The sequence below is a fragment of the Staurois parvus genome, unplaced genomic scaffold, assembly GCF_062004578.1.
Source record: "Staurois parvus isolate SC_StPar_1 unplaced genomic scaffold, SC_StPar_1.0 ptg000295l, whole genome shotgun sequence".
In the NCBI taxonomy this organism is placed as follows: Eukaryota; Metazoa; Chordata; class Amphibia; order Anura; family Ranidae; genus Staurois; species Staurois parvus.
The window spans coordinates 79214-99208 of record NW_028318091.1 but is presented as its reverse complement, the minus strand read 5'-3'; the positions used below and the strand labels follow the sequence as shown (position 1 = coordinate 99208).

The window sequence follows — 19995 nt, the reverse complement described above, 5'->3', positions numbered from 1 at the left end:
CTAATGACCAGTGTGCTTTAGACCGCATATACCAGGGCTTGACAAATTTGCTTTGAATCTAGAAGCCAGTTTTTTTTTTTTTTAGCGTAGCATCTGTTTTTGGTGTCCGAGACTCAAGTGATGCGATTTGCCACATGACAATCACGGCAAAACCACACCACGTTTTAGGTGCCACTGAAGATAATGGCACCTGAACTTGGGCATTTTTGGGATCCCAGCAGAATCGCTGTGATCACAAAACACAAGTGTGAATGGAGCCGCCCTGGTTCACACACGATTCTGGATTTATTTTTGAAACATACAGATTCGCATAACAGGCTATTGTGTTCCTAATGAGGTGGTTCACACAGATGCGATCCACAGGCATTGTGTCTTGAGTGCCATTATTAAAAGCGTCCCATTCGAGTTTGTGCCAGTGCGTTCCAGACTCGCAAGTGATAGAGTGGCATGCAGAGATATGCGCTCAACGCAAAAACTCCTGTCAATAGCAACCCTATGTGAAGAGTGCGGGGCGCGGCCTGCCCGGCAAGAGTGCGGGGCGCGGCAAGAGTGCGGGGCGCGGCAAGAGTGCGGGGCGGCAAGAGTGCGGGGCGCGGCAAGAGTGCGGGGCGCGGCAAGAGTGCGGGGCGCGGCAAGAGTGCGGGGCGCGGCCTGCCCGGCAAGAGTGCGGGGCGCGGCCTGCCCGGCAAGAGTGCGGGGCGCGGCCTGCCCGGCAAGAGTGCGGGGCGCGGCCTGCCCGGCAAGAGTGCGGGGCGCGGCCTGCCCGGCAAGAGTGCGGGGCGCGGCCTGCCCGGCAAGAGTGCGGGGCGCGGCCTGCCCGGCAAGAGTGCGGGGCGCGGCCTGCCCGGCAAGAGTGCGGGGCGCGGCCTGCCCGGCAAGAGTGCGGGGCGCGGCCTGCCCGGCAAGAGTGCGGGGCGCGGCCTGCCCGGCAAGAGTGCGGGGCGCGGCCTGCCCGGCAAGAGTGCGGGGCGCGGCCTGCCCGACCAAGTCTGCGGGGCGCGGCGTGCCCGCCCAAGTCTGCGGGGCGCGGCCTCCCGCCCAAGTCTGCGGGGCGCGGCCTCCCGCCCAAGTCTGCGGGGCGCGGCCTCCCGCCCAAGTCTGCGGGGCGCGGCCTCCCGCCCAAGTCTGCGGGGCGCGGCATGTGTGAACCCTGGCGCCATTACACAATTTCTAGTCGCTCAATATCACTAAATATCCTCAGACTGATGGCCAGCATCATTCAACCCACTTCCTAAGTGTCCAGGTCGTTCCCTCCCTATGAATGGGTAATTAAAGGAACAGTAGCACAGTGGTCAACTAATCCGTCACGGTTTTCTCCTCCTATCAGCATGCATCATGGCCACACACAAACCGACTGGTTCTCTGTGCTGCTTAGTGTGAGCTTGGCTGTACAGGGACTGGAAAAAGCCAATACCAGACCAAAATTCAGCCATGTCTGTCTATACTATAATATCAATGTGCAGCGCTAATAAAAATGTGTTCTAATCAAAGATGACCAGTGTGGTTGTAAAAAACATCATAAAAAAATAATTTGTTTGCTTTCTTTTTTACAACCACACTGGTCATCTTTGATTAGAACACATTTCTATTAGCGCTGCACATTGATATTATAGTGTTTTGTTTTGGGGGAGACAGAGGGTTTGCCACGTTGTGCTAGCTGCTTTACTTTTTCCTTTTTTGTCTTGCGCTCACATTTATTCTTTGATTATAATATGTCTATAGATGCAGGCAGTGCGGCTTGAGGTCACACAAGTAAGGCCTGGTTCACACCTATGCATTTTTTACTACTTTTTGCAGAAAACGCACTATAGTCCATGTAACATGGCCTCCTATGGGACATGTTCACATCTATGCTTTTTTGAGCGGCTGTGTTTTTGGAAAGGGTCAGGGACTTTATTTTAGCAAAAATGCTGCTTTTTGCATTTTTAGAGTTCAGAAGAAACACTGATGAAACGCATGTAGTGCATTTTTGCCGCGTTTTTATCCTGTCCAGCAACAAAAACATTTCCAAAAAAAAAAAAAAGCCGTAAAGACGCGTGTGTAAAAACGCAAAGCGAAATGCAAAAACGAATCGTAAGCAAACTGCATTTGTGTGAATGAGGCCTAACCCCACAGGAAGCGGCTTCCTACGGGAGCATTCGCCGAAGAGGTGGAGCCAGGAGGCGCAGACTGTGAGACCTGAGGAGGAGGATTGGGGCTGCTCTATGCAACAATACATAGGTAAGTATAACAGGTTTATTATTGAAATTGGCGCAATGTCATAGGATGCACTGCATACCAGCACATTATGACAGATTTACCTGCCAAAGGGATCCCTCCAGCAGCACGCTGTCACCACTGACAGGGCTTCCACCTGGTCTTTCCGAGTTTGCAGGCGTCGGCCGTGCAAGTGCATGGGAGTCATGGCCGCGGCCCAGAGCTCTAGATCGACTGTGCCCTCAATTCAGAGAGCAGTGTGCATGTGCTGGTGATGTCACCGCCTGCAGAAATGGCGCACGTTTAGAAGATATTCTTCGTACTTACAGATAAGTTTTATTGCACGCTTACCTATAGGTACAAGTCACCAGGCCATATTAACTACTGCTTTAGGGTAGTCCATTCATCATGAAGGAGCTGCTAACTCCCAAAGGAGAATGGAAAACACACAAAAAAAAAAAAAAACACCACATACTCTTTTTTCTAAAAGCAGTGCACTACAACGCTCAGCTTGTCTTGTAGACTGTGGTGTGCTCTACTGTACAACACTTCGGATTGTCATTCAATGAATGGCACTGCAACAAGCCGCAGAGAGATGGGGCATTGCGACAATTTGTGCCATGTGCAAGGTTCAGCACGCATTGCCATCATACACAAAACTCGAATGGGCCTTTGCTTTATTATTATACAGGATTTATATAGCACCAACAGTTTGCTCAGCAACAATACAGTTCAATACAAGAGGGTTAGGAGGGCCCTGATCCTCGAAGCTTACAATCTAGGAGGGAGGGGCTAGTGGTACAAAAAGGTAGTAACTGTGGGGGATGGACTGGTAGGAAGAGTAGAAGATTCCAGTATTAGCTGAGGGCAGGATAGGCTTCCCTGAAGAGAGAGGTTTTCAGAGGCTGCCTAAAAGTGAGCAGAGTAGGCGATAGTTGATAAATTGGGGTAGAGAGTTCCAGAGGATGGGGGAAGCTCTGGAGAAGTCCTGGAGATGAGCATGGGAGGAGGAGACAAGGGAGCTAGAGAGTAGGAGGTCTTTCGAGGAGCGGAGAGGACGGTTTGGGTGATATTTAGAGACAATATTACTTAGTAATAGTCTCTACCTCTGAAGAAGTGCGTGCGCACGAAATGCGTCAGTTGAAGCCCAGGACGTCACACCGCCGGTGCCACGTGGAGGCTGGCGCCTATCTTAGATACTAGATGGTCAGTCATTCATGTTTTACCCGATACTGCGATTCATTACATCCCTGCTGTACTTGCTCTAATAAAGATTTTACTTACATACTACACTATGAGTATTTCCCTCGGTCTCCTATGAGTAGCTTTTCAAGTTTCAGAGCCCTGATGTGATCCACCAGCTCCAGAGAGGGGAAAGTTTTTTTTACCTTCAAGGATTTCCTATCTACACATCCCTGGAAGGGGATCTCTGACTTTCTGGATCCCATCTTCACCACACGAGGGCGCTTCTTCCTCATTTTCTTCAGTTCCAGTCCATACTCTGACCAGAGAGAGGGGGATCTTCAGCATAATTACACACCGCATATTTTGAATACGCTTCTGGTTAGTGCGCATTTCTATCATATGCACTGGAAACGCAGAGAGCACCTTCACAGAACTTTACTGCATTTTTATATTTATAATTATTTTTATTTTACCATATTGTTTGTGCATCTGTATCATTGGTACCTTTCATGTGTCAGCGCTGCATTTTACGTTTTATGTTATTTTATTTTATAATATTACTTAGTTGCTTTATAACCAAGGGTACGCAATCATAGTAATTATAATTATTATACAGGATTTATATAGCGCCAAGTTTGCTTTACAAAATAAAGGGAGACATATAGTTCAATACAAAAGGGTTAGGAGGGCCCTGCTCCTTGGAGCTTACAATCTAAGAGGTATAGTAATAAAAAATAAATAAAAACCCATTCAACGCACCCAAACATGGAGCCCAACCTTTTCTTAGATTACTAGAGTATTGTTGGTCTCTTGACCAGACAAAATTCGACATGAATTTGTTCACGTTTACAGTGCACAAGATAGCATGACACATCGGTCACACACCTCTTTTATAATGGCTGAGCACAAAGTCTTCATGCGGCTGATAAAGAAGATCTGTGGTAAAGGCCACAAAACTCCAGTGTCTAGTCACAGACCTTCCTGTTGCTGATAAGCCAGAACGTATAATGACCTTTAAATTGAACCTGAGAACATCATTTGGATGACACTTGGCAGCTGGCCGAGTTACATCCATAAGACAGCACAGCCCTCCCTCCCTTGCATTGGGTTACACATGTACTGCTAGGAATAGACAGCCGTCTGGATACTGCCCAGATACCAGCCTGTCTTCATATTACAGGCCAAGGGGACATGTCCATAGCAGTGCAGCACTAGGCACAAGCGCAAAAAAAAAAAAAAAAAATTGTAATTAAGGCGATTGCCGGGGTATGTAGTCATTACGCAGCCTCCCTTCCAGTGTATTCATTTCTGCCATATCTGACACCCTGCCCTGTGGATGGAAATCACAGCCAAAATTTTCAAACTCCCCTCTTTATTGCTGCCCACTCTGAGCAGGCTACTACTATACTGGCCCGGCTTCAGAGGGAGCCTTGATTACATGACCGCTATGTGGAAGGACACAGTAATATAGGATATCTATGTATGTAGCCATTTTCTGAACACTTTTTCAGTTTCTAAATCTTCAAATCCGGAAAATACTAGTTGCCTGGCTGTCATGCTAACTCTCTGGCTTTACAAGTCAGAATCCTGGAAGTTATGCATTTATGGACTGCCTTTTCGCCATCTTTCCTGGATGCCTTTCACTTCCGTGACTTACTAGTGGTGAATGGTCATAAAATTCAAAATTATTTTCTGAAGGTCAGCAACAGGAGCTGAGAATCTCCAGAAAAGAGAAAAATACAGAGTTAAAATGCATATATTTAAATTTTTTCTTTCAAGCGGTTGTAAATGCTCAAAGCTTTTTACCTTCATGCATTCTATGCATAAAGGTAAAAAACATTCTGTGTGCAGCATCAACCCCCAGCAACTTACTTGAGCCCGATCCAGCGTTGTTCATGAGAGCATTGGCTCCCTGGGTATCTCCATTCTCATTGGTTGAGACAGCAGAGATAGTAATTGGCTCCCGCTAATGTCAGTCACAAGCAGTGCGCCGGGCCGAGCCATGCTCCGTGTGTGAATGGACACAGCAGCGACTTGGGAGCAAGCCTGCTCAGGTGCCCCCATAGCAAGTTGCATCCTATGGGGGCACTAGGCAGTAGGGAGAGGCCAGGAGCAGGGGACCCAAGAAGAGGAGGATCAGGGTTGCGCTGTGCAAAACCATTACACAGAGCAGGCAAGTATAACATTTTACATTATTTTTAAACTAAAAAATTATGCCTTTAATATCAACTTTACGTTCAAAACAGGGAGGAGCACCAGAAAGGATTCTTCACAACCCTGTAAATCAGCCCAGGAAGAGGGACCCCATTAAAGCCTTGTTAGTATCATAGCATGCCTGCAGCAGGATTTATGGTTGGTAAGATTGAATAAAGACACCAGTCCATCTAGTTCAACCATTGTGCATTTATATATCTCTACCACTTCGCATATCCCTGTATATCGTGTTCAACAAGATGCCCAACTAACATTTTTTTTTTTTTTAATTAAATTAGCAACACTTCCAACTGAAACCACCGATAGTGCAGTAAGGATGTGGAATGCCTTTCCACAAACAGTAAAGAACCCTCTACACGGTTTATGGTTAAACGCGTCTTGTCCAACTTTATTTTCGGGATCACGTGCCTTGAGTTACCTGCGACTGAAAAAAAGTTTCCTTCCAATGTTGGAACCACCATTAAGGCATTTGTACATCGTTCTATCTCCTCTTAAGCATCTCTTCTACAAAGGAGAATAAGTTTAATGTTTGTAATGGTTTCCCATAACTGAGGTCCTCCAGTCCCCTTATTAGTTTTGTTGCCCTTCTCTGTTCTCTCTCCAGTTCCAGCACATCCCTCCTGAGGACTGGTGACCAGAACTTGATGGCATACTCAGTATGTGGCCAAACCAGAGCTTTGTAAATGAGTAGAATTAGAGTTTGATCTCTTGAGCAAATACCCTTTTTAATACACACTAATATTCTACTGGCCTTGTTTGCTGCAGCTTGGCATTGCATGCTAGGGCTGAGTCTGTGACTAGTTTGTTCTGCCTGCAGACAGTCCAGGGAGTTACAGGGCCCCGACATCTGCATGGCAGGGTCTGAAAGGCACTTTGGTGCATGGACATCTTCCTCCATATCCTGAAGCAACCACAAAGGAAAAACTGGCTTACAAAAGACTGCTCTTATAGTTAACAGTGTTGGCAAGCCTAGGACCCATAGTTCCATTCACAGCTGGGATCAAACTACCTTTTCTTTCACAAGAACTCCTATTCTTTGGTGGTGAAAACACAATCTGGATGCTACCCAGTGCTTTTTGCATTAGGAGACTTGACCCAAGAGGGATTCCACAATGTGGAAGGAACCATCTATTCTGGAAATCCAGAATGTAGTCCAGGAGACAAGGATTCTTCAACAAAAGGAACCTTCTGGACATAGGGAGAGAAGTCCTTATCAGCTGCATGATTGGGTGACTGAAGGACCAGGCAGGAAACAAACGGATCCTTCGAGGCAGACACACTAGTATGCTCAGGGGCTAGCCCACAACAGCAAACCAAGATGCTGAGGTATATTGAGAAGAGATGGAAGGGAAAACAAAAAAGAAGAAGAAGAGGTGCCTCAGATAGTAAAGTCTCTCAAGAACCAATGCTCCTGAAAAAGTAAGGCAACTAGCCAAGGGCCCACAGGGATTAGCAAACATCCCCTTGCTTTGACAAGTATGGTCGCACCTTCATGCTGAAGACTTCAAGGGTTTAGTGGGTTTCTTGCTTCCAGCCTTGTGGGCTGCCAGGAAACCATGCTTAGAGGGTCTGGCTGTACCTACTACTGGAGCTGGTGAAAAGAGGGTTGGGATTCAGTCAACCTTTCCCTAGACTTCTTAACACTGAGGCAAGTGAATGCTCCTGACCTCCAGTGATATCCTTGAAGACATGAACGTCAAAACGTAGGTCAGAAGAAAACGTTCCTCAAAGACCAAGCAAGAGAGGTGCTCCCTGGATACAGCAACTATATTTAGGTGTTAGCCTTAAGTTTTACTTTAAGCGGAGTATATTTTTTGGAACTGTAATTGATGATACATTGGGCAGCTTGTGCCAGACTTGACTCAGGAAGTGACTGTTCAGTGTGTAGGTTGTTTCGGGGTTTTCTGGCCCCTTTCCCTGTACTAAAAAAACACAATCCAGCTCTAGAGAGTTAGGAATGCTTTTCCATCCAAAATATACACCTACCTTCAGAGAATCCACCAGATCCTCCACCAGGAAAAGACGCCTCAGCTCCTTAAGAGTGCAGTTGACATGTCCCAGGGCAACATTGCTATACTTATTAACAAGTTCTTCAGACACAGCCACATTGGAATCCAGATAAGATCTAAAAATGATGAAACAGAGGCAGATCAGAATACAGGACTTTTCCAAAGTTCAGTTGTTTAGAGTCTCATTCACACAACACACTTCCTAGCTTGGGTTTCTAAATTGTGTTGCAGGGCATTCTGCGTTTTACCATGAGCTGCAGCCCATCACACCATGCTACACAAGAATGCAACATGTCCTATATTTTTTCAGTGCATACCAACACAGCTTTCCTTCTATCTCTAATGCAGGGGTGTCAAACTGGCGGCCCTCCAGCTGTTGCGAAACTACAAGTCCCATCATGCCTCTGCCTTTTGGGAGTCATGTTTGTAACGGTCAATTTTGCAATGCCTCATGGGACTTGTAGTTTGGCAACAGCTGGAGGGCCACCAGTTTGACACCCGTGCTCTAATATAAACAGAACAGGAGTTCTGGGAAGGGGAGCAGAGTTGCTGAGAGGACAACTTCAGCACCTCTGCTGGGAACTTTACAGGTACTATGGAGCAAGTAATCCTCAAAGTTCCCAGCAGAGGTGCTGAAGTCGTCCTCTCAGCAACTCTACTCCCCTTCCCAGAACTCCTGCTCTGTTTATATTAGAGCACGGGTGTCAATATGGTGGCCCTCCAGCTGTTGCCAAACTACAAGTCCCATGAGGCATTGCAAAATTGACCGTTACAAACATGACTCCCAAAAGGCAGAGGCATGATGGGACTTGTAGTTTCGCAACAGCTGGAGGGCCGCCAGTTTGACACCCGTGCTCTAATATAAACAGAGCAGGAGTTCTGGGAAGGGAGCAGAGTTGCTGAGAGGACGACTTCAGCACCTCTGCTGCAAACTTTGAGGATTACTTGCTCCATAGTACCTGTAGATACAGGAGGTCAGTGATGGTTTAATTTTTAAGCTCATTTACTGCCTGCTAGAAATCTGAAGATTTGAATGTCCATGGCCTGCTGACAGGTTCACTTTAAAAATAGTTAAAATGATCTGGTGATAAACTTTGTTGTCTAACTGCAAAGCTTACAGATCTCAACCATAGTGTAAAAATGTACAATTGCCGTACCATCTTCCATGCTTCCCCACACCATTAAGCCATGACGTTTGCTGCCAAAAATAGTCTGGGCTCTGTAAAGTGAGAGCTCTCCTAGGGGTTCACAAGGATTGCTCTGCAAGATTTCTCCACAACACTGCGGAGAAAATGAACAGGACGTCCTGTTTCGACACCCCTTACAGATTGTAATCTGATGAGCTTAGTTCAAATATTCTTAAAATGTCATACAAATATGCAGAAAAAAAAAAAAGGTTCCCTGAAAGGAACAGCTTCACTTGTGAAAACAGATTGGGATCGGCTGAGTAACAGTGGTCTCTAATGCCATGGAACAGGTCAGTAGGGGGGTGAGGGAATTAAACTATGTATGCTTTACATCACCAAAAGTACGAGAAGGGTGATGACCAGTGCAGAACGGTGAAGAAGCACAGATCTAGTCTGGTGGATATTTTAGGTACAAGGTCTGAAGATGGGTCAAGCAGTTACGGCATTCCTGCTTCGATGACCTTGACAAGGCTTTCCCTAAACTGCTCAGTATGTGGAGTATGTCTGCATAAGGGGAATTTGCAGCAGATCGCTCACAGTGCAACTAAAAAAGGCACTGATGCCACAGCCGCACTGTCAATTTCAGTACAGTAAGGGCTGACACAAAATTCACTTAGGCCAGCAGCTCTGAACAACCGCTTAGCAACTTTCTGAAAATACCATTTGCTTTAAATAGAACTTTGTTTCAAGCTGAAGAATGTTTGAATGGCGTAGTACAGTAAGATGAAAAAGGTTAAAAAGGTCCTTTCAGACAGGCGACGTCCATTCCATTCATTCAGCAGGGGATCCGAGAACAGATTTCCTGCTGAATCAGAGCAGAACAGAATGGATGTCACTTCTTATGATATCTGTGCCTAGTCAGTTATTTACTATTGAGCTGCATATACCCTTGTTTATAGGCAGGCGGATGTTAGACTAGCATTCGGTTTTGTTCCCCAACCCTAGATGGACTCCTACATAGCTGGATGTAAATGGACACATTCTCCTACCCAGAAATCAATCACAGCTGGATGCAAACGGACGCATATTCTCCTATCCATAAAGCAATGATAGCTGGATGTAAACAGATGCATATTATACCCGTAAGTCACAGCTGGATGTAAACGGACACATTCTACCCATAAATCACAGCTGGATGTAAACGGACACATTCTACCCATAAATCACAGCTGGATGTAAACGTATGCATATTCTACCCATAAATCACAGCTGGATGTAAACTAATGCATATTCTCCTACCCATAAATCATAGCTGGATGTAAATGGACGCATATTCAACTACCCATAGATGCAGGGGCGGACTGACAACTCATGGGGCCCCCGGGCAATAGGGGATCATGGGGCCCGTGGCCTTGCCCACACTCAAGCCACACCCAAAAAAGCCTATGAAAAAAAAAGGTAGCAGGGGCATCTCATGGGGCCCCCTACTGACCCTTGGCCCTCGGGCAGTGCCCGAGTGGTCAGTCCCCCCTGCATATATCATAGCTGGATGTAAACTGATGCATATTCCCCTACCCATATATCACAGCTGGATGTAAACAGACACACATTCTCCTACCCATATATCAAAGTGGAACTTTAATAAAAAAAAATTAAGTGATCAATCACTTAACCATTAGCCGCCCGGCCAATGGCCGTTTGGCGGCTTCAAAAGTGCTGCTGCATTCCGGGTGCACGCCATTTGGCGTGCTCCCGCACATGCGCAGTTTGCGCTAATGCAGAGCGGCACACCAGCGCGATCTGTCACCGGCCGTGTACCTCGGACACGGCCGATGACAGATCTGAGTATCGGCCCCCGTTGCTGGTACCATGTGACCTGCTGTGACCAATCACAGCAGGTCACATGACAGTTGTATACAATGGATGGCTTCATTCATGCCATCCATTGTATACTAGTGCCTAGCTGTGAATGGTCACAGCTAATCACATGCACATGTCATGTGATTAGCTGTGACCAAATCACAGCTAAGCACAAAAAAAAAAAAAAAAAAAAAAAAGCTGAATGAATCGATTTCATTCAGGTAAATGCTTGCTTATAGCAAAGTAATTCTTTGCTATAAGCAAATTGTGTAAGAAAAAAAAAAATACTGATCACTTCCCCAAAGTAGTACAATGTTACTAAGGTAACATTGTACTACTTTGGTCATAGTAAAATCTAAAAAAAAATCTTAAAAAAAAATAAAAAAAAGTAATAAAAAATTAAAAATAAAAAAAATATATATTTTTTTCATACTGTCACCAGTCAGTGTCCCTGTTCGCCGCCATGCCAGTTATATGATGACGCTGTACTGCACTGGTGACAGTATGTAAAAAAAAAAAAGTGAAAATTTTTTTAATTTTTTGATTTTCCGAAAAATTATGACAAAAAAAAATACAACTTCAGAAAACTCGCCATGCCTCTTATGAAGTAGGTCGGACTGTCTACTCTGCAAAAAGGGGTCATTTGGGGGATATCTGTACTGTTCTGACATTCTTGGACCTCAAAAAATTAGATTGGCCGTCAGTACTTCAGGATTGATCAATATTCAGATCTATACCATAGTTTGTGAACTCTATAACTTTCCTAAAAACTAAATAATACATCCTAATTTGGGTTATTTTCACCAAAGACATGTAGCAGAATACATCTCGGCCTAAATTTATGAAGAACAATTATTTATTTGTAAACTTTTATAACAGAAACAAAGAAAAACGTGGGTTTTTTCAAAATTTTTCGTCTTTTTTTGTTAATTTAGCAAAAAATATAAACCCCAGCGGTGATTAAATACCACCAAAAGAAAGCTCTAGTTGTGTGAAGAAAATGATAAAATTTTAGTTTGGGTACAATGTTGTATGACTGCACAATTGTCATTCAAAGTGTGAGAGCGCTGAAACCTGAAAAATGGCCTGGGCAGGAAGGTGTAAAATTGCACGGTATTGAAATGGTTAAGGCTGGCCCCCTTTGTTGGTATAGCTATGTAAAAAATAAAAATAAGTACCTATACTGTTTAAAATTCAGTAATACAGTCTCCCTCTGCTCTGCACAGCCTCAGTTCTCCGTTCTCGGCATGGTGTCAAAAATCAGAGCCACCAGAGGCAGATCTGCTGGCAACCTAAAGATTTACTTTACCAGGCTTCAGCAAAATGGCAGCCTCCAGCAAGAAGAAAACAGAAGCAATACTAGAGGCAGTTTACAGCACACACTAATTTTGGTGGCATAACTATTAATGTGGAATGTTTGTTATAGATAAAGTTAAACTTTAACATTCTTTAGCAAGGAACAATTTGATAAAAAAAAATAAAATGTAATTCCACATTAACATCCCTTTTAAATCGTTCATTTGGGTCAAGCTGGCCCAAGCGAACCAATTACTGAACAAGTGCACTTGCTAGGCACATTGTATTAAAAACCTTACGTAGCCTCAGCTATATACAGAGCTGTATACCAGAACCATGACTGGAATAATAAAGAGTCGGGCTGAGGGCTGCTCAGCTATTTATGGGAAGCTTTGTATTCTATGAATGAAGAGAAGGCTTCTTCTGACTGGCTGAAGCAAAGATTGTGACATCTCTTCGTCTCTGCCTCAGCCAATCAAAGGAAGCCTTGTATTTATTCATAGAATACGAAGTTTTCTGTGACTGACTGAGCAGTATTCAGCCCGACAATTTTGTTGCAGGAGTGGGGCAGGAGGTTCTCATCCCTCCGCCGGACCACAGCCCTGTGTACTGTCTATAGCCGAGTCTACATACAGCTCTTACAGTGCATCCAGCAAGTGCAATTTTGGGCCAGCTTAGCCTAAACAAACTATTTTAAACAAGGGACATGAAAAGTGAATTTAGGCATTAAAGTGATTGTTATTTTCATAACAAAAAAGAAAAAACTTTTTACAAACATGTAAAACGTACCTGCTCTCTGGTGCTCAATGGTTTTGCACAGAGCAGCCCTGATCCATCTCTTCTTGTGCCCCCCCATCGGTGCTCCTGGCGGCTCCTCTTCACCCATTGCCTCCATGGGAAGCGGCTTCCTATGGGGGTTCACTCCCAAGATCCCCTGCCTGTGTCCATAGACACAGTGGGGCATAGTCCCTCACCCTCAGTTTGCAGCGGGAGTCATTGGCTCCCACTTCTGTCAATCGATTTCCCTTGTCAGGAGGGACAGAGTTGGGAGAGCCGCTGCTCTCATGCACAGTGATGGATCTTGGGCTTAGGTAAATATTAAGGAAAAAGGGGGGGGGGGGGGGTTAAAATATACAAAGATGAGCTGCACAGTTTTGTTTTGCATCAGTTCAGGGCTATAATCTACTCTATAGCCAATGACCACAAGACAAATACCCTGATCATGTTTTGCTGATAGGATCGCACAGTCAAATATTTAGTATGAACTATCATTCCTTTCCTGTCCAGTAATGCATGTGGCAAATCACATTACCGTCTGCTCATTGTTGTGTTTACTACCACTTTAGGCTAAATTATTTGCTACTTTCAGTTATGTATATTATACCCATTCTAAACTAAAAATATTTAGGAACAAAAGAAAATTTAAAAAAAAAAAAAAAAAAAAAAAAAAAAAAGTGTGTCCAAAAATAAAAACCACAAAAGTTGGGTGAAGTTCCTCCTCAATATTACAGATCCATAAACACTTATGGAAGAAAGGCTTCCTCGACGTTCCTCATCATGGGATAAAAATTCCTCTGGCACACTTATTCATGCTGTATGTAAAAGCATATGACAGCTGCTCCGTATTCCAAGCATCACGTAACAGACCTAATGTGAAACTGAACTTCCATCATTACATAATTATAGAATTAAAACCAAACCACCACATCAAGGGACATGACATTTAACCACTTGCCTACCAGGAACTTTTATCCCTTTCGTGCCCAGGCCAATATTCAGCTTTCAGCACTCTTACACTTTGAATGGCAATTGCGCAGTCATGCAACATTGTACCCATATGAAATTTGTATCATTTTTTCACACAAATAGCTTTCTTTTGGTGGTATTTAATCACCACTGGGTTTTTTATTGTTTGCACTATAAACAAAAAAACAGCAATTTGGAAAACAAAAAAAAAAACAAAAAAAAAAAAGTGATGATGCTGCACCGATGGGCACAACTGCTGGGCAGCACTGACGAGAGGCACTGCAGGGCACTGATCATCATTGCCGATCTGCTCTGTGATAGCTGCCGGTTATCGGCAGTGCTTTCCTCATGTTGTGACAGCGTGAGGAAAGTGCTGCCGATAACTAGCAACTGTATTTACTCCGTGATCAGCTGTGTCATTGGACACTGGAGAGCATGTTCTGGGAGATCATACGATGCCCTCCCAGAACTGGGTAACCGCACTGTAGCCATCATTCGGCTATGGTGCGGTTACCAAGTGGTGTAAAAAAAAAAAAAAATAATGTAGACAATATGGAGGCAGGGACAAAGAAGCCACATGATAGTTGTCCCCCGATTTGTTGTAAGGCAGGCCACAGATATGATTTTCTTTCCCTCCATCATGGGTGGAAGGAAAGAAAAGGGTTCGATTCCCCCATCAACACTGTTGATCCCGCAGCGCCACTGTGTTCTGCTGACGGGGAGCATTCCTGGCTGGCAGAACACAATGATCACTGCCGGTATCTTTAGCAGCGATTGCATGCAAAAAATCCAACATGCTGGTTGTACTGAAGTCGGTCAATGGATCAACTTTAGTACACCAGCCTGCACATAGATGGATTGAATCTCAGCCATTCCCCGCTGAAGCGGCTGAGGTTTGATCAATCTATGTTCAGTTTAAAAGGATAAATTCACCTTTTGACCAAAAATAATAAATGCACATTTTTTCGCAGGTTTTTTGCTGTTTGGATCAGCAGGCAGCAGCATGGGGAACATGTTACACCTTTCACCCTAAAAAAATCGGTAACATGTTCAAAGGTGAACTTATCTTTTAGGTTAGCAGCATGGTTGCACAGAAGCAAAAACCTACACCTCCCCCCCCCCCCACACGCAGAGTGGGTGCCTGAACATTCTCAATGTGTGACAGCCAAGGCCACTGTAAGGCAGACTGAGCTGCAGGCAGAGGACACAGGTGACCATCCAGCCCCGCTGCCAGCAGCCTGTCAAACAAGAGGCTGGTGGCTGCTGTGGAAGCCATCAACAGTACTAGTAATTAGGGCAGCATGTACCCAGAGATAACTGCCTAGATTGCTAGAAGTCTGTGTTCTGGGCATTTGTCCCTGGGTGCATACTGCCCCATTGGTGTCACTACATCCGCTGTCCAGCCCCAGCAGCTGTAAACTACTCAAGAGTTTGATAGGCTGCTGGCAGCAGGGCTGGACAGTGCACCCGTGCCCTCCGCCTGCACCCAAACACTGTAGCCCCATGTTTCACAGTAACGCCCAGTGTGCATGGGATCTTACAATATTTCCTGAAGGAGACGAGGACTGACATTGCGACTTTTCCTTCTGCAAATGCTAGCTTCTGGCTGTCACGTTCACCCTCTTCCTTCAATACTCTATGTCCTGAACTTTGAAACATTGGTCATATTTATTTGTATTCTTTTACGGATATGTATACTTGTACCAGAGACTCAAATGTTATTGAGTGAGGTTATCCAACAGCCAGCATCTTCAGAAGCAGGATTGGCATTGCCATCTTCTGTTATGTCTCTTAAAGCGGAGTTCCACCAAAAAGGGGAAGTTTCGCTTTAAAGATTGGTCCCCCGCTCCCCATTAAGGATTGGCCCCTTTGGGGAGGGGGAACAGGTACCTGAATTTGACAGGTAACCGCTCCCACTTCCGCTACGATCGCCTAGGCCAGGGGTAGGCAACCTGCGGCTCTCTTGCGGTTGTGGAACTACACTTCCCATGAGACATTGCAAAATTGACAGTTACAGCTATGACTTGCAGAGGCATGATGGAACTTGTAGTCCTGCAACAGCTGGAGAGCCGCACGTTGCCTACCGCTGGCCTAAGCGATTAGAAGCGGAAGTTGTGTTTCTGCATGTGCATTTTTGACACGTTTTGATGCGTTCGGTGCATTTTTTCCCCACTTTTTTTTCTTCACCTTAAAGCGGAGCTCCACCCAAAAGGGGAAATTCTGCTTTAAGGACTGCTCCCCCGCTCCCCATTAAGGATTGGCACCTTTGGGGGGTGGGGGGAGGGTATCCAAATTTGACAAGCACCCGCTTCCACTTCTGGTCCGATCGCCTAGACGATCGGAAACGGAAGGTGTCCTCCCTCCCCGAAGTCTTGTGGGACATGCGACAGGTCCTAGAAGACTGGGCCATTCAGGATGCACAGCACTTCTCGTGCATGCGCAGTGGGCACCCGGCTGTGAAGCCGCAAGCTGTCACAGCCGGGTGCCCACACTGAAGATGTCGGCACCTGGAATACAGGACAGCTGGTGAAACAGGCTGCGGCAGGGGCAATGCGGGATTGTGGGACAGGTGAGTGGCTGTTTTTGAAAAGTCAGCAGCTACAGTTTTTTTTTGGCTGCTGACTTTTTTTTTTTTTTTTTACAGAGTGAGTGGAACTCCGCTTTAAGAGTTATGCTGATTACCAATTATTTATTCTGCTGCACTAGTGGCTGATGGCCATTTTCTTTACTGATTGACTAAACACAATATAGCTACAGACAACATGTGTACAATAGATTATTTTATTTACTTTCATGAGATATTCCAAAGCCCTACTTACTTAAATGGATGGCCTTCATCGGATTTCTGAATTGCTTGCAGCACCCCCTTGTATATTCTAAAGCTGATGGTGATAGACAGCAGGGCCAAGGCAATGTATGCGGAAACACTCACTATGCTGAACACAGTCAGAGAGAGCAACAGGAAGAGGCTGGCCCCGAACACCAGTCCGGATTTCTTTATATCCCGCCAGTACAGGAGGTCAACAACTAGAGGAAAAAGGGAGACGCATGTTAGCAACAGGAAAATAAACAGCATGCATGAAAATGCACTCATTATCTGACCAGGAGAGAAAGATTTAGCAATAGAGGACAATAATAATCATCTTATCTAACAGGTAAAGTTCACCAAGGTATTTTGCGATTAAAGACATATACCGTACCAAGCCCAAAGCCAACCAGCCTCAGGGAGGAAGGAATTGTTGGCCCTGGACATGTTGTATGGACATGCGAGATCAGGAGATACAAGTGTGTATGTCTGTGCAATAATTCATTGATTGCTTAAAGTGGTACTCCAGCCAAAACCATTTTGGGCAGATTCAGAAAGGATTAGGATCGGTCAGGGTTTTACACCTAAGTGTTTATAATTTATATCATCTACAAATCATAGTATATATGAACACACACTGGAATTTTTATATTTTTATACTGGTAATGGTGGCGATCAGCGACTTATAGTGGGACTGTGATAGTGCAGCAGGCAACCTGACACTAACCAACACTGGGGGAATGATCAATGACATCTCCAATGACACTAATTCAGTGATCAGTGCTAATAATATACACGGTCACTGTACTAATGACACTGGCTGGGAAGGGGTTAACATGTATTGGCAATCGAGGAGTTAACAGTGTACCCAACTATGCGTTTACTGTGTGGAGTTTTCTTCCTTCCTTTTGAAGCATGAAAAAAAAAAAAAAAAAAAAAACACAACACCCACTGCACATTGCTGCTGTCAGTAGAGAGCCCTGTGCTGTTTACCAACACAGGACTCTCTTGTCATTTGCTCCATCGATTAGTGGGTCCCGGCCATAAATCATTAGCCAGGACCTGGTGATCGGCATATGCACCCCCTGCCCAGAAGAGCCAAATCTCATACATGTATGTGATAAAACGCAGAGAGGCCAACTTGCCATTATTTAGGAAAAATAAATAAAAATTATTATATATATCTATATATATCTATCTATCTATAAAAATATATAAATATAAATGTATAAATATATAAAAATATAAATGTATAAAAATATAAATGTATAAAAATATATAAATATAAATGTATAAAAATATATAAATATAAAAATATAAATGTATAAAAATATAAATGTATAAAAATATAAATGTATAAAAATATAAATGTATAAAAATATATAAATATAAATGTGTAAAAATATATAAATATATATAAACATTTTTTTTTTTTTTTTGGCAACTGGTTAACTGGCTTTGTTGTACTCAATGAAAGTCTTGTGTGGCTCCCTTTTCCATAATGTTATTTGGATCCCACATAACAGATTATATAATACTCTGCTCCAATGAATGCTATTGAAACCAAGCATGCAGGGAGGTGCACCCCTTGATTCAATAATGGGGGTGTGGGATTAAAGGGATGTGAGCAGGTTTCATGTTACTCCCTAAATATGGAAACCGGTTACAAAAGACAGATTATGCCTTTAAGCACTTGTGTCTGGGGAAGGTTTCTTTTTCATTTAATGGTGCATAAAGGAAACTGACTCATTTTGAATGGTCTGTCAACCCAATACTTTTGTTATAATGCAGCACACCGCAATACGCAGAACATTGTTACATCTGTACATATGCTGCAGTAAATGCAGATAAATCAATCTTGTATAGCACAAGTTTTATTTCCCCTTTTATGTACTGGATATGTGCATTGGGGTGCCAATCAGAAAGAAAAGCAGTGCATCACAATATACATGCAGTATGTCAACAGGCCGATGGTGTGAATGGGCCTTTAGTATCCCCTAAATGGTCTTTTAAAAAAAGGTACCCTGCCCGATTTCCTGGCTGTCATGTCAATTTTTAGAACTTTTAGAAGAGATGTTGAAAGGGTTGGCCAAATTCAGGCCGTTATCTCTTGTATCAAATAGAATTATCATTCTTAGTTCAGAAGTTTTCCTTTCCTGAATAGTTTTGAAATTTCCTTTAAGAACTAAAATATTGAGGTCTTCCATAGTGTGGTCCGGTTGTGCGAAATTGTCTCTAACATTCTGCTAAAAAACTTTGTGAAATAGTACTGCCTGGACCTTGAAGAAGGGGACATTCCCCGAAAGCTTGTCCTCAAAATTGTATGTTAGTGCAAATAAAAAAAGTATCACGTCAGTACTCAATTGTTTCTATCACAAGTGCACTAATACGGCTACAATCACCTCAAGTAGAACTTTTAAGCACTTTACTATCGCACTATAGCGGAAGGACTACTCCCATGCTCGCCTACAGGACTCTTCCAGAGTCTCTCACGTCCTATGGAAATCCCTAACCCATTCTGTGAATCTCCTACACGGTCTACATTCAGACAATCTCTGAAAACCCATTTCTTCAGATGAACCTTTCTTCCCCCACCTTATATCTGTAATCCATCAGGTCATCCCCCACAGTTATTTCCTTTGGATCAATTGACCCTCTCTTCTAGATTGTAAGCTCTAAAGAGCAGGGCCCTCATTTCCTACGGTATTAAATTGTATTGTAATGTCTGCCATCACATTGAAAAGCTCTGCGCAAACTGTTGGCACTATATAAATCCTGTATAATATAGTGCAGCTCTCTCATGTTGGGATTCTTGGATGGCGTGTATAGACATCCTCCCATAACCTCACTCCTGGGGGCGTGCTGTGTGACCGCTAAGTCCTATGGACACTTACTATCACAGTGGCCTTTTACCATGTGATCAGCTGTGTCCAACCACAGATGATCACATATAAACACAGAGAGAGAGAGTGCGCGTGCGTGTGTGTGCGAGAGCGCGCGTGTGCAAGAGCGCGCATGTGCGTGTGTGTAAAAGACAGCTGATACCAGGCAAGGCAGTCAGCACTTTGTGCACACTGATAATCCAGGAATTGATCATCAGTGCTGCCTCATCAACACACATCAGTGAAGAAAATTTACTTACAACTAAGAAAAACAATTTTCTTTTTCAACATTTACGGTCTGTTTAGCAAAAAATAAAAACTACTATTGGTAAATAAATACCACCAAAATAAAGCCATCTGTCTAAAAAAAAAAAATTATAAAAATTTAACATAGGTACAGTGTTGCATGACCGTGCAACTGTCATTTAAAGTGGTGGCAGTGTTTAAAGCTGGCCTGGCCAGGAAGGGGGTGAAAGTGCCCAGTATTGAAGTGGTTAAGCCCTCCCAGTCACTGGCATGGAAGTTATTATATAATATTACTCTGATTCCACGTGTTGCTTCTTATCACTCAAACAACTCAACGCACTGAACACTGAGACAGCCAAGCAACTAGCATGTTCAGGAGGAATTCCACAATGACAGGCCCTGTATTTTTACCAGTACAAGCGTCTTTA

At 44.0% G+C, this 19995-nt stretch overlaps 1 protein-coding gene across 3 annotated transcripts in view; it reads right to left on the bottom strand.

The window, feature by feature from the left end:
- Positions 1-19995, bottom strand: part of RTN4 (reticulon 4) — a 77227-nt gene that overhangs the window by 13684 nt on the left and 43548 nt on the right. For all 3 annotated transcript variants that reach the window (XM_089682707.1, XM_089682708.1, XM_089682710.1), the window contains 2 exons: positions 16453-16660; positions 7582-7720 (listed from right to left, as the gene is read on the bottom strand). In XM_089682707.1, the coding sequence (XP_089538833.1) occupies positions 7582-7720; positions 16453-16660 (347 nt within the window). The remainder of the gene's footprint in view (positions 1-7581; positions 7721-16452; positions 16661-19995) is intronic.